Source organism: Rattus norvegicus, chromosome 18 (genome assembly GCF_036323735.1).
Source record: "Rattus norvegicus strain BN/NHsdMcwi chromosome 18, GRCr8, whole genome shotgun sequence".
NCBI classification, from domain to species: Eukaryota; Metazoa; Chordata; class Mammalia; order Rodentia; family Muridae; genus Rattus; species Rattus norvegicus.
The window spans coordinates 65,214,188-65,228,682 of record NC_086036.1 but is presented as its reverse complement, the minus strand read 5'-3'; the positions used below and the strand labels follow the sequence as shown (position 1 = coordinate 65,228,682).

The 14,495-nt window shown below is 43.5% G+C and overlaps 1 protein-coding gene across 20 annotated transcripts in view; it reads right to left on the bottom strand.

Annotated features, from left to right (window-relative positions):
• Tcf4 (transcription factor 4) overlaps positions 1–11,843 on the bottom strand; it is a 346,347-nt gene extending 334,504 nt beyond the window's left edge. For 3 of the 20 annotated variants that reach the window (XM_063277621.1, XM_063277618.1, XM_063277617.1), the window contains exons 1-3: positions 9,934–10,131; positions 8,947–9,038; positions 7,190–7,262 (exon numbers count right to left, since the gene is read on the bottom strand). In XM_063277621.1, coding sequence (XP_063133691.1) covers positions 7,190–7,262; positions 8,947–9,018 — 145 coding nt within the window. In that variant the 5' untranslated portion in view covers positions 9,019–9,038; positions 9,934–10,131. Of the gene's footprint in view, positions 1–7,189; positions 7,263–8,946; positions 9,039–9,580; positions 9,605–9,933; positions 10,132–10,345; positions 10,500–11,285 lie in introns of those variants that run through there. The other 17 variants (XM_063277615.1, XM_063277616.1, XM_063277620.1 and 14 more) reach the window with 11 other exon arrangements.
• Between the last annotated feature and the right edge of the window lie 2,652 nt (positions 11,844–14,495).

Sequence of the window (14,495 nt, the reverse complement as noted above, 5' to 3'; positions counted from 1 at the left end):
GCAAATATAGAGTTGACAGTACTTGGAAGGTCAGACCTTAACTAATAGTAGATCAGCCCTGGTGTCTAGAACGTTTGGGGCATATGGATTTGTGCCCTGTGTTAGTTATAACCTACTGCATGACTTGGGGGAGAGATCTTTAACCCTCTCCCAAGATCTCGAGACTTTATCATAAAATAGAGAGCATCTCTAAATACTGCTGCAAGTCTAATTTTCCATAAATTATCTATTTGTAAAAAAGATAAGAGTGTGGCTTGTTTGTTTGGTTTTTGTTTTTGAGGATTTCCTAAGGGTCAGAGTATAAAACTTTCAGAATGGAAAAAAAGGCTTCCGTATTACAACTCACCTAGGAGAACTGATCAAAGGCATTTCCCACCACAGAAGAATGTAGGAGCCAAAGTTTCCAGAGGCAACAGCAGCATCAGCCAATGAAACAGGTTCTTTAGCCAGTAATGCGCAAATACTGCCACACGTGTGAACGGTTGTTTGCAAAACAAATCAATATAGGCACATCTAACAATGGACCGCAGCTAATAAACTACATATAGTAATTACTACCAATGGCAGTCTAGAAAGTCATTCATTACATGTTAATTGTCACACAAGGAAGTACAAAAGCAACCATCGGAACAACTGAGTGGCTGTACCTTTAAATACAATGCGTTCTTAGGGGCCTAAAAATCTATCCACAGGAACTGGTTTTAAACACAGCTGGGTATTTGATAGGCTGATTAACTGGGCCTGTATTTGTTTTTGAAATGAAAGTAAATATGACAACCTCTTCAGTCGTTTTGCCTCGTCAGGTACAAAGGAATGCATGCATCTGTACACTTAACATACATGGCTTGCAGCAAAGTGCTAGCCCACGTTCCTGAAAGACTAGGGTCACTGGTCTTATGTCTCTCTTAAGCATAGAGTTATGACCAAAAGCATCCACCCAGACACCTAGCTTCCACCACCTCTAAATGGGTCACGCATTGGCAAGAGGGTAACTCCCATGTAAGCTGAGAAACTTGGTGGCCAATTTTGAAATTTTTAATCAGTATAATTAAGAAACCTGTAACAAAAATAACCTTTCAAAAAAAAAAAGCCGATAACGTGCTTTCCCTTCTCTAATACTTAGCATGATCTAATTAACTTTGAAGAACACCTGGTCATAAAAAATTGCTCATAAAGTACAAAAGTAAGCAGAAGGGGATGCTTCTTCTGCTACATGGTCCTCGTTCAGACATTACGTCTCTCTTAGGGTCAGATTTAAACATCACAGGTATGGATAATATGAAGGCTTGGCCAAGAACATTCTGGTTCAAGACTTGTAAACCGAAGAACATTTCAAAACACACTCCGCTCCTCACGAGGCAACTCAAAATCCGTTATCTTGGATTAAGGGAACAGACCTCGACAGCATTCTAACACTCAAGCTTAGCGATCACAGACCTGAGGCCACCAGTACCCAACTCCATGCCCTGAACAAAGTTGCAAACTCCCCCATAGGAAGTGGAGTTTCCTATTGGAAGTAAACGTTTGATCTGCAAAGCTTACAGGATTACTTCGTTTATCAAACGGAGGAGGGAGGCAGAAAAGGAATAATTCTAAGCTCGAAACAAAAACCAAAGTGCTTATAGGACAAGTCTTTACAGATCCATGATTCTAACCGTTTAAGACAGATTCGAGCAATTAACAGCATAAACTTTCATTACATGGTTCTATTATATACGTTTATGTGACTTCGCCTGTTCATCTGTTATTTAAGTGATTTCCTCATTACAATAGGAGGGGAAGGATAATTTGCTGACGCATCAAATATGGTAAACGTTTCAGTCTCAATAGTTCTTGAATCTCCGTTCATTTACTTAAGTTGGTGTCAAACAGAGTACCCATTTTCCCTTCTGAATTTAGAAGAGTGACACTGTAAGCACTCGTTTGGTGACAGACACATCCAAACCACCAAACTGTTCGTTTTAGGGATTGCAGGCTGAAGTTAGGATTACAGAGCTTGACTTCCATTCAAAGGCCTAACAATGAACTGCAGGGCTTCTCCTATATTTAAATATAAGAGAGCTTTATTTGTTCAGAAATGAATAGGTCACACTGGGTTACTGCAATTTCGGATCTGATTATTGACACAAATATAATTGGAAATGTCTTCATGGGGACCCAAATAGCTGTACACAGATTTCCCATGGGAGAGAGAGGGGAAAAAAAGCACAACTTTTAAAATGCCCACTCTATTTTTTTTTCTGTAAAAGTAATGTGATAATATGGGAACGACATACTAGCTCACATGGAAATCCATCATAATTTAAAAGGGTAACTTAATCTGGATACTGAGGCGGGAGAAATAGTGGGTATGATTTGTAACAGTACCTTAAATATGTTTTTTTTAAATGCTTTCTCCTCTAGAGATCATAAATAGCATCTCATAGCAGGCCTCAGTATTATATTTCATAGCTATATAATCTTGAAATAATATGAGCTGCCTGGCTCTTGATGCCTTTGTGTGGGCCTGTGTGTGTGCCTATGTGAATGTGTGCACATATGTATGTGAAGGGCTATAAAGATTTGTGTCTAGGCCGGCCTGAATTTAAACCTAACTTCGTTATGTCTTGCCTTGTGAGCATATGGCTCACCAAGGCTGTGCCTCAGTCTCCTCTTCTGTGAACTGGGCATGGTATCATGTGCGTTCACCTGTGTCACCCGAATAAACACACAACACAGGACGCACCAAGCCACGCTCTGATTCCAGCTCACCTGCGTTCTGCCCAGCTCTCCAAAAGGAGCACAGGGGACACCAGGCTAGAGAGAACAAGCGATAGGCCAAAACAGAGTCCCAAACCTAAGCAAAGGGCTCAGAGGGCACTGGAGCGCAGGAAAGCACTTACTTCCGGGACACACAGCACAGCCATCCTTAAACCCCATTCTGACTGACAATGAAACAGTGGGAAGTCCAATGTTATTTCTAATAAAGGGTCAGCCGGGCCACAGACAGCAAGGTCAACGCTGATTTTTCAGTACTGCCAGGAGGCGGAAGTTCTTCCTCTGTGATCTAGACTTCCTCAGCTATGTTCTAGGTGTTTCTCTGGAGCTCGCCCCAAAATAGAGAGTCTAATATAACCTGTCTGATGCTACTGTACTTTTCAAAATCTATGAAGCAGCTCTGTTAGTGTAAAAAAAAAAAGACTTTCATAACCACCATGACTGGAATATATACAATGCACACACACACACACACACAGGAAGGAAGGAAGGAAGGAAGGAAGGAAGGAAGGAAGGAAGGAAGGAAGGAAAGTAGGGAGCATCTCCTTCCTCTACAACACCTTTAAGAAAAACCAATTTCCTCCACACACCATCAAAAGAACTCAAAACTGACACAGGTAGAAATGAATGCAGGGTGTGAACCACTTCAGTTTCCCCCCTTCCCTCCTATAAGATCGCCCATTGAGGTTGGTTTTTTACCCCCTCCATGAGTTTTACTCAATTGACATACCATTCTGACGTCATGGGGGACACAGGTAAGCTAGCCAACAGGAAAGCCAAGGACGGTTTCCCCTTTTCCAAAACTGGCTCGGCAGAGAGATGTGATAAGCTCTGACACTACTCTTAATTGTTTTAACACGGCGGCATTTGGCAGCATCTACCAAGAAGTAAAAACTAAGAAGTAAAAACTACAGGGGGAGAGCCCTCCACTTTTGAACTAAAGGAGCAAGCTACAGCATCCTTCACAGGCTCGCTGTGCACCTGGGCTCCCAGATGACAACAGAGCTAACCTAACAAGACGTTCAGGGTATTACCGGTTTAGTAGGTCAACTTTGAAATGACTTTTTTTTTTAATGATGCCAAACTATAGTGTGTTTCTCTCTTTTGCTCCCCCAAAGCCTCAAACATAGTCAGATGAACTACACATCTGTTATGTCAGAAAATAAAACCTCTACCCATCCTGACACACTGATACTTTCTTTTGGTAACTCAACCATTTTTTTTTTTTTTAACAAAAACAAGAACGATTTTCCAAGCAGGCAGGCAAGTTCACATTAAGATCAATGATATAACAGATATCAGATTGCTGCGTACACATTACCATACAGGATAGAGCTTCCCCTTAAAAATAATCCCAGAGGGGTTGGGGAACTCAGTGGTAGAGCGCTTGCCTAGCAAGCCCAAGGCCCTGGGTTCGGTCCCCAGCTCCGAAGAAAAGAAAAGAAAAAAATGATAATAATAATCCCAGAGCCACCAGTTAAGGTCCTAGTAGCTCTGGTCTACCCTGGCTGAACAGTTTTTACTGCAGTCTGTGGAACACCTGCAAACATCAAACAAAAACTGCGGGTCCTTTCCTGGGTTGACAAAAGGCTTTCAAGTGAGAAATGCTCACTGGGAATGTCAGCCCGCAGCTCAGGTTACAGTCCATTCACCCTAGCAGTCTTACCGTTTCTTAGGATGGTAGGAAAAGCTATGTTTGTGGAATGAAAGATTAAAGAGAATCTGGCCCACGCTCTCTCCAGTTCCCGAACCGAATATCACGTATTAATGGGATCAACAGCTATTGGGAACTTGCAGCATGAAATATGACCAGACCTTACTTAGAAGAAGAAGTGGGGGTGGGGAAGCAAGCACTAATTTTTTTTTTCCCCTTCCAAAATGGAGTCATTTACTTCGAGTCTAGAAGTAAATTCTCTTTCCTGAATCTAAGTTTCAAAGTCCTCTCTGAGTCCATTCTGGAAGGTGAACATAAAACTTGAAGTAACTTTAGAAATAATTCCTCTGTCCGAAGTTTCCTAATTCATGCTTCCAGTTAAAGGGCAAAGTGCGGTTTTCATTATTTTTTTTAAGTTATGCTTTAAAAGAAATATGTGTAGAAGTATAAGCCCTAAGTGCTACGGAAACCAACAGTGTGCAGCCCCTGGACTCCGGCCACCATCCTCCTGCACCATACAAATTCGTTTCCATCAGACAGGCAGGAAAAAGGAGCCCTGCCCTTCCTAACCTTACAGGGTAAACATCTGGTCCAGAAAAACCACACCACTGGTACCAGGTAGCTTTAGTCTCACACCTTGACCTCTGCCTACTCATTGGAAATAGCCTAACAGGTCAACATGGAGGAAGTCTTTTTCTGAGATGATGGATATATAAACACAAGCCCCACACAAACACACAGACACACCAACACAGCACACACACACACACCAACATAGCACACATACAGGCACACACAGCACACATACAGACACACCAACATAGCACACATATAGGCACACACAGCACACATACAGGCACACACAGACACGTGTCATTGTCTGAACAGCTATACGTTCTGATGCGTGAAACTATTTACCACACGAACTAGTACACACTCAGATTATCCATCCTATACTGACCACCCACACTTCAACATTTCAACAAGGACTCTAACAGAGAATGAACACAGAACGTGAGCTGACTAAAACAACTGTCTTTTTAAATTTAACCCATTTCATACTTACAATTCATCCTAATAAACTAAATGACTGCTAAAGCAATAAATGAAGTTATTCCAAATGTGTCCATCACTACAACAAGTGCAAACAGCATTTTATGCTAAGCCTGAAAGATGTGGAACTCTGGGCCTGCCTGACATCCACTTTAGTCAGATTTCAACCATACACACATTTCTTAAGTAAAACATGAAGGAAATTACTGCCAGACATAAGGTTAGTATTTTGATGGTGTCTACAGGCAGCACTAACTTGACTACAGAACACATTGTCCTCATCTTTACTTCAAGCATTCGTATTAATAGTTTCTGACCTGAAAACTATATAAAGAATACTGTACAGAAATTTGAAATATGGAACATTAATACCAAAGTAAAGAAAAAAAAGGAACCACTAACAGTTGAAAAGCAAACATCCTGTCATTGGTAGTTTTAATCAAAGAAGACCTTAAAAATGCTAAGGTAAAAATTAAAGGAGGCACCATGTATTTTGTGAATCAGAAAAATCTCTCTTGGGAAGAGAGAAAAATCCCCTAAACTTATGGGAGCCAGTTGAAGTAACTCACTTGGAAACCACCAAGTTTTAAAAGACATTATTTGTGTAAAAATACGCAAAAGTACACAAGCCACCTAGCCAGACAGACTTCTTTGGTTGTTGTTGCACCAGATGAAAAAAAAATATACATAAAAATTATATCCACAGCTGACAGACAAACACACTAGCCTCTTACAGCTCTAAGAGGTCAACTTTACCAGCCTGGCTTAAAAGTAGTATTACCTCGTGGACTGTTACACACCATGGCCAGAAACTCTAAAACCCTGCAGCTGTTTAAGACACATCAATGGGTTTAAACCCTAGACCTAAAGGACAGCAGGCAACCATGTATTGACTCCTTATTTAAAACTGACTGGCTTTTTTTTAAAAAAAAAAAAAAAAAGACAAACACATCTGACAGAAATGTCACATTTTCAGTTCCCACTTTTAATGGGAGACACTCAAAGAGCCTTATACTAAAATTCCTCCTCAGATGCCAGATAATCACTGTGCACACAGATTCCTTTGTGAGTACCGCTGCCTTTTTTTTTTTTGTAGAAGCATCGCCCAAAGAAGTCTCACGTATAAAATGCTAAGTCTCTTCAAATCTGCAACATTAAATTCACTGCATAAGTCAACGATAAGGGAGAGAAAACAAACAGCTCAGGCATTCACCAGATAGTTTAAAGATAAATGAATTCTTACTTGGCCTCTCAGACTAGCATGAGGCTATTTACAGACTCGTCTGAAAAATTAAGTACCACTTTCTTTAAAACGGTTAATTGTACACAGAACCTAATAACTGGCATTGTTTCCCCTTTTATGAAATTTAGATTATTTCCCAACTCTATTTAAAAAAGGGAACATGGATTTGTCCACATGTTATTAACATCAGTCTTACTCTCGCATGTTTAATGACAACCGTATTAAAAAATAAATAAATAATCACGTTTAAATTGTGGTGGAATCCTGATACCGTTCCCCTGATTTAGAAATAGGTCTCACTTGAATTGCGAAAGGCAGCATTCGGGGTGAGTCTGCTGCTGGTGGGTAATGAAATAACCACATCATCATAGGTTAAAACTCAATGACTTCTTTCAGAACACTCCAACAGAGCCAAAAATACACAAAGAGCAAATAAACAACCCAGAACATTGAACTTCACACCAAGAAAAGAATTCACGTACTTGAGCCCGTAAAATGTCCACTCGCCAAAGAAGTTGGTCCATTTTTCCCACTGCTTACAGGAGGCGAAAACATCTAAAGGAAAACAAAGAGATGGCATGGTTGAAAGGAAGACATTCGTGGCTTCAGAGTTCACCAAAGATCTCTCACACTCTTGATAAATAACTTGGAGTTAATGCTAAGGCATTATTTAGGAAAACATAGAGCCGTCACCAACCAACTTAAAACTAAACCAGGCACCGGGGTTCCAACCTCCTCCTCCCTCCTTTACCACTGTAGCTTTCTCCTCCTCGGGTGACTTAGATGGCTAGACAGTCCTACTACATTCTGAACACAGTCCCCAAGGCATTATCAAGACATAGATTGGGGGGGGGGGGGGGACACAGCAGTCTTTCTAGAAAACACCACGTTGACAAAGGAGAAGAAAAAGTTGTTTGTTTTATATTGAAAACCTTGGGCATAACATAAATGTGGCAATGTCCCTTCCCATCCGTTACAGGACTTGTCTGCCACACATGAACCCAAATCAAAATCAAAATGCCACCTGCAGTAATTTCTCACTTCAGCTCAAACATGAGAGCAACGTAGGCAAGTCTCTCTCTCTCTCTCTCTCTCTCTCTCTCTCTCTCTCTCTCACTCTCTCTCAATCTTTCACTCCCTCTCTCTCTCTCTCCAGCATCTATTTCCGCCCTAACTGGTTTCCCTCTTCTCCTCCAGTCTAATGCGTTTCACACACCTTCCCCGAGTCAGAGCCTGCAAAAAAGCAAAGGAGCGAATGGAGAAAGTGCAACAAGCAGAAAGGGGGCTGCAAAGCCGCCTATGGGCCACTGCTTCCTGCCAAAACTTTCAGAGAACCACTTCTCCACGGGGTCTGCGGGAGGAGCAGCAGAGGTGGCAGCCAGCTTCGGCAGGCAGCAGGAGCGGGAGCAGAGTGGGGGAGCCCCACTTAGAAGGTGGTGTGGATTTTATTTGTGTGTTTGGGGGGATTCTTTTTTTTCCCCCTTTTGCTTTACAAAACGCATGTTACACCAAACTCATCTGGCATTAAAACTGCATCCATGCTCCTGACTTGTCTGGAAGCAGAGGGGAGGGAAGAAGAACCAAGAGAGTACAGTAGTAAAAACTCCACAAGTGTGTAAGTTCCTCTTTGTGCTGATTTCAAGACTGTAATTTACTAAAATAGTCCAAGGCACACTGAACAATGTATGCTCAATTTATGCATAGGAGTTCCCAGAATCCCAGAAGAGGCGACCAGGCGGAAGTCAAGAGGACCCACACAGAACCATCCGCCTCAAGTTCAGGGCACCTAGCTCCTCTACTGCCTATTTTCCATTTTTAAAGTAAATAAATATTATGTAAATCAGATGTGCAGCCTGACACAAAGTTAGCAGCGCACTCTGTGTGCAGACGTGGCCAAGTTTTTGGTGGACTTTATAGTTTTAAGAGGGTTATCTGGTTTTCCTTTCTGCTGGATTGAGATTCCATTATTTATAGAGAAATTGGTAGGTAAAGAAATCAAGGCAAGTAATTAAACTCGTAAAAAATAAAAATAAAAAAGCTTGAGTTTTCCACATCCCAAAATTAGTTGTTAAAAAGAAAAAAACTTGTCAAAAAGACCCTCACATTTTCCAAGGATTCAGCCAATTAAAAATTATCCCAGTCTTTCCCATGTCTATGGGTGCCTAGCTGGAGTGTTGGGGGAGGGTTGTTTTTTTTTTTTTTTCCACAGCTGTTGTTAGTTTCCACCGTTCTTTCTTACCGCACTGAAATCCAGTAAATCACTCAGCTCTTTGTCCGTCCCTAAGGCAGCCATTCGCTGTTGGTGATGCATTTTAGCAAAATCACACAAACCTAGAAACATGGAAATAACCGCAATCAGAAAATCCAGTCCCAATCCTTGGAGAAAACACAATCGGATTTTTGGAGACTGGGGGGTTTGGTGGGGTGGGGGGGATATAGGGGCGGATGGGATTAAGGTAGAAAAGGAGGAAGGAATGGGAGAGTTGTTGGGTTTTGTTTTGATTTTTTTTTTAATGGAATAGGCAGCAATAGCAAAAAAAAAAAAAAAAAGGAAAAATAGCAATATTGTATTTCCAAAGAGACGATCAAACTAGTAACATCCACTATAAAACCAAATCCAGGAGAGAAGGGGGGTAGCCGCTCTTCAGCGCATCCATTTATGCAACAGGAGGTAGAGCGAGAAATGAATGGATCACAGAGAAAAGAGAAACTACTGCACGAACCGGTCTCAACTTTCCCCCCACCCTCCACCCCACCCCCTCACACGCACACACTCACGCGCACACACTCGCACACACTCATAGCACTCCCTCCCCCCCCACCCCCCACCCCCCCCCCTCGCCCTGCAAAGTAGCTCGAAAGAAATTAAAGACCAGCGTCTCTGGAGTGCAAACCGGTCCACAGGGGGGTGGGGTTGCCGGGGAGGGAGAGCCCAGAAGAGCCTCAGGGTCCTCCAATTGTCCTGCACCCCTAATTTGTGAAAGAAAGGGTTGTAAAAAAAAAAAATTGAAGTCAGGCCCATTGGCAAAGTGCGCTGTGCCCGGGAGCCCGCCGGGCCCGGAGGGGGCGGAGGCCGGGGGAGGGGACGCCGCCGCTCCCCAGCTCCCGAACCCCGGCGGGGACAGCCGGGACCACGGGGCCCCGAGCCCGTGTGCGGCCGCCCAGCCCGGCCCGGCCCGGCCCCGCCGCGCATCCGCCCAGCCGGCCCCGCCGCGCCGCTACCTACCGCCCGCGCGCGACGAGGGGCTCCCGGTGCAGCGCCGGCGCCCAGGCGGCGGTCATGTCTATCCCCCTGCCTCCGCCACCACCACCTCCTCCAACGGCCGGCGCCCGCGCCCGCTCCGGCTTCCCCGCCGCCGCCGCCGCCGCCGCCGCCGATCCGCAGACACACAGCCAAGATCCCTGACTCTTAACACCAACTCTCTTCTCCCGGGAGGGGAGGGGACGAGGGAAGGGGGGAGGGGGAACACGGCGAGGCGCACGGAATTGCAAGTTCAGCAAAGAAATGGGTGGGGGGGCTCCGGCGGGGAGACGCGGCGCTCCGGGTCGGGCTGCCTAGGAAACACCCCCACCCCAGAAAAAAAAAAAATCCCAACACCTCCCCCGTCTCGAGGAAGAAAAAAAAAAACAAAACCCACCAAGGAAAATTCACCCAGCACCTCATTTTCCCCCTCAGATCGCCAGTTACAATCTGAAGCCTGAACAGTTGAGGATTTGCCGGGTTCATCCACCGGAGGCACTTTGAAATTGATTCGAGTTTACATCCCCTCTCACTTCTGTCTGTCTCTCTGTCTGTCTCTGTAACTCTCTCTCTCTCTCTCTCTCTCTCTCTCTCTCTCTCTCTCACACACACACACACACACACACACACACACACACACACACACACACACTGCAAAGCAAGTTTTGCTTTGCTGCAAATACACGTGATGCATAAAGACTTTGCCAAGACGAATAATATTTTTCTTTTCCATACAGAAAGCCATCCACATTTTTTACTAGGGGGGATATTTTGTTTGGATAGTTTTGCGTTTGGGGCCGAAATCTGAATCAGACTTTCTTCTTTTCGCCCCTTTAACTCACAGAGCCGTATAGCTGCAAACTTTGTTTTAAAAATTAAATAAATAAATCATTTAAAAAAAAAAAAAACAAGGTAATTTTAGGGAATGAATATGGTTTTGCTTTTACACTTGAGTTCCTAACTCCAAGTCCGCGCTCCGAAGCACTTCAACTTTCAACTCAACATTTGCCACTATAGGCCCTCATGCTCATTAGACACACTTTTTCTACATTACCTTTTAGGATAAAAATTAAACTTTAAAATTATCTTTTCGTAATAACATGCGTGCTTTACCCAGTAGACGCAGCATTCATTATTTTAATGTTAAAGAACACATTTGCCCAACCCTGGTATTGCTAAATGTGCGAGTACGCACCGAAATGCATGCACACACGTTTGCCCACTGGCAATTATTTAATCGGTTGTTCCTTTTGTTTGAATAAAACATTGGGAATCAACATTCTTAAAATTCAGTTCAATTACAAACAGTTTACTCTGACAGCAAATTGTAACGTTACCTTCAATGGCCACAAATATGCTCACAATATTCCAAGGAAAGAGACTTTAAAAAGAGAGACAAAAATCTTCTGCAAGTACTTAGTATCTCACATGTGTATTCCCCCAAAAGAGTATTTTAAATAGTAGTCAGTCCTGTTCCAGGGTTAGCCACAGATTACAAGATTATGCACTTGGCTCTGGTTTTTGCATTTTCCATCATAAAACTGAAACAAAATCCCCTCCCCCAAAAAAGTAATCATAAAAAAAAATCCGACAACTTTTTCTTATTGTTTATAAAAAATAATCAACACAGGATAGTTATAATTGTTCTTCGGTCTTGTTGGTTGTATTTTTTTCTTCTCTTTCAAAGTCCTAAACTTGTTCCAAGTTTAGAGGCGTCTCATCATCATCATCATCCTCAACACCATCATTGACTCCCCCGAGGAGTCACATTGATAATAATAGGTTTCCCTGAAAGATACATTGTAATCCATTCACATCCGGGCACTGCGGCTTATAAAGAGAAGGCGCTGCGGCCGCGGCTGCTCCACCAGACAATGACTGGGGAGGGGCGGGGCGGGAGCGCGCGACCATAGAGTGGTAAACACGGCGCCTAGAGAGGCCGCCAAGATGGCGGCGCGCTAAGCCACGCCTCCTCCGGGAACCGGGGCGGTCCCGCAGGCGGGTGGGTCTCAGGTCGTTTCTCCCAGAGCGCGCCAGGCGCCCTGTACCCTGTCTGGCCTTGATCTCCGACTCAAAAGTGTTGTTCCCGCTGTGTGAAAGAACTCGCCGGGAGGCCGGGAAGACGCGGTGCGGGCCTCAAGCAGCTGGGTCCCTGTCAGTATAGGTGCAGAGTTTTCAGGCTGGCTTGGGCGGTTTGGGGAAAGGCCACCAAGCCAAGTGTAATCCTGAGCTTGAAGAGTGGGAAGGTCCTCTCCCTCTCACACTCCTTTTACAAGCTCCCAGGAGTGTGAAGACTTGGTTAGTGCAAAAGTCTTCCTTTATTGATATAAGACTCACATGGCTCTTGTACCATAAACCATGAAGGCATCAACTTCTAATTTTGGCCAATTACCTTCTCTCAAACCTGTTTTCTAGTCAGCAAATAGCGATGAGACTTTGAGATATCTATATGATACGGATAAAGGCGAGGCTACTACTATAGAAATATACCGCTTCCGTCCCTAATTTCTTACTGACTCACTGATATTTGTAACCTAGACATTTGTACTTGTAGATTCCCAAGTCTCCAAAGAATAGTGTCCACCTCTCCCAACAGAAAGCTTATTCTGATCCAGATAGTATTCCAAGAAGTTCACAAATATAGGCTATATTAATGCTTACGATGAAGCTAGAGTATTGACCACCTCCTTACTTTACCTCACAGCGACAAAACCAAGTGAAGTAGCACAGAGCCTGACCCACATCCCAAGTTTATTAAACGGCATAAATTTGCCTAAGTGAAACTATTCTCTATATTGAGTGATAGAGCCCACCTTAAAAGACAATCTGTGACCAGAGTCCACAGTCACCCGTGTTCCCAAGCCATCTGGCAGTGAGAACGTACTCATCTCTATTTTCTGATTTTAATTCACTGCAGTGACAGAATTGAGATGTTTTACTTGAGAGTCTTTTACAGGACAAGAATTGGGACATTTATGGGCTATTTCACACATCAGGAAGATTCCAGTGTTTTATCCCCCATTCCACATTTGCATGCTAAAATAATATTTTACATTTAGCCACCTCTTTATGCTGCATTACCGCAGACATTATCTCTGGTTCTCAGAGTAAGCCCTTGACATGCTCTGGGAAAAAAAAAAAATCATGTAATGAAAAGATCAAAAACATTGGCTTGGAAAAAAATATTCCATCGGCTCTACCTCCAATCAGCGCTGTGACCTCAGACTCCATGCCAATGACCTTTGCTGTAAAACACAGAGGCTAGATTAGATAATCCCACAAAAATCCCTTTTAGCTTTTAGGTTTGTAAGATTCACCCTCCTGCATTCAAGGGCAGCAAATGGTCTGTCCAGAAATTGCAGATAAGATCAAGTTTGGGATCTAAAAGCACCCTGCTAGTCTAGTATGTTCCAGTTTTGTTTTTTTTTTTTTCTTCCTGACCCCTTTTGATCAAAAAGAAAAGGAAACATGCAAGTCCCCTTCCTGTTTTAAATTAAGAGACAAATGTGGGTGTGTTAGTCTTTGTTTTTTCCTGAACTGTCAGATGGTAAGTACTTTCTAATTATACTTATGGAACTTGGAAGCACCTTAGAAAAGGGTATTTGAGAGGGCACTGTAAAGCTTAGAGATAAAAGAGTTGGTGTGCTGGGTCAGTTTTTGGTCCTTGGTCCACAGATCTCCCCAGAACCTGCCTGTGTATCTTGATACAGATGCGTGTCTTACTCAACACTGGCTGCTATAACACAGCGAGATAGACCAGGAGATGTGCACAAAAGGCATTCACCTTTCACAGTTCCAGAGTCTAAAGTCTGAGAAAGCACAGTCAGGTTCCGCTAGGGCTCTTCCTCTTGGTGGCTTGCAGATGGTCGCTTTCTACCTCTACTTGGTGGCTGGGGGCAGTTCGAGAGACAGGATTTTCTATTTAGGCCTAGCTGTCCCGGAACTTGCTCCGTAGTCCTGGCTGGCCTTGAACCCAGAAATCCACCTGCCTCTGCCTCCTGAGTGCTGGGATTAAAGGTATACCACCACTGCCTGGCACCTTCCTATACTTTCGTATGATTTGACAGAAAGAGACCTCTCTTTTTCTCACAAACCTACTAATCCAATCATGGAGGGTAGCCTATGACCTTATGTAAGCTGGGTTTCTTCCCAAAGGTCTACTTCCTCGTAAATTTTGACTTCACAAGTGTGTGTATGGGGGTGTGAGGGTCAGATAGACACACTCTCTAAAAGAGTGGAAACTTATGTGGATGCCACATAATCCCTTCCAAACCCAGCCCAGCAGTTCCAAAACACTGGAGCACTAGAACAGAGAGGAAGAAATCAACTGTCGTCTGAGGCAGACTGGTAAATTAAATGTATGTTCTGATTTGCTGGCCTGGCCCATACCAGGAAGTCAGATCATATGAGTACTGTAGTTCTGGAAAACAGAAATCAAGAGTAAGTGAATAAAACTGCTCTTTAGATAGAGAGAAAGGTCTTGGGAATTCATCGTAGACAATGGAATCCCGAGTAGAGTTGTCTGTATACATTTTGCCAATCAGCTA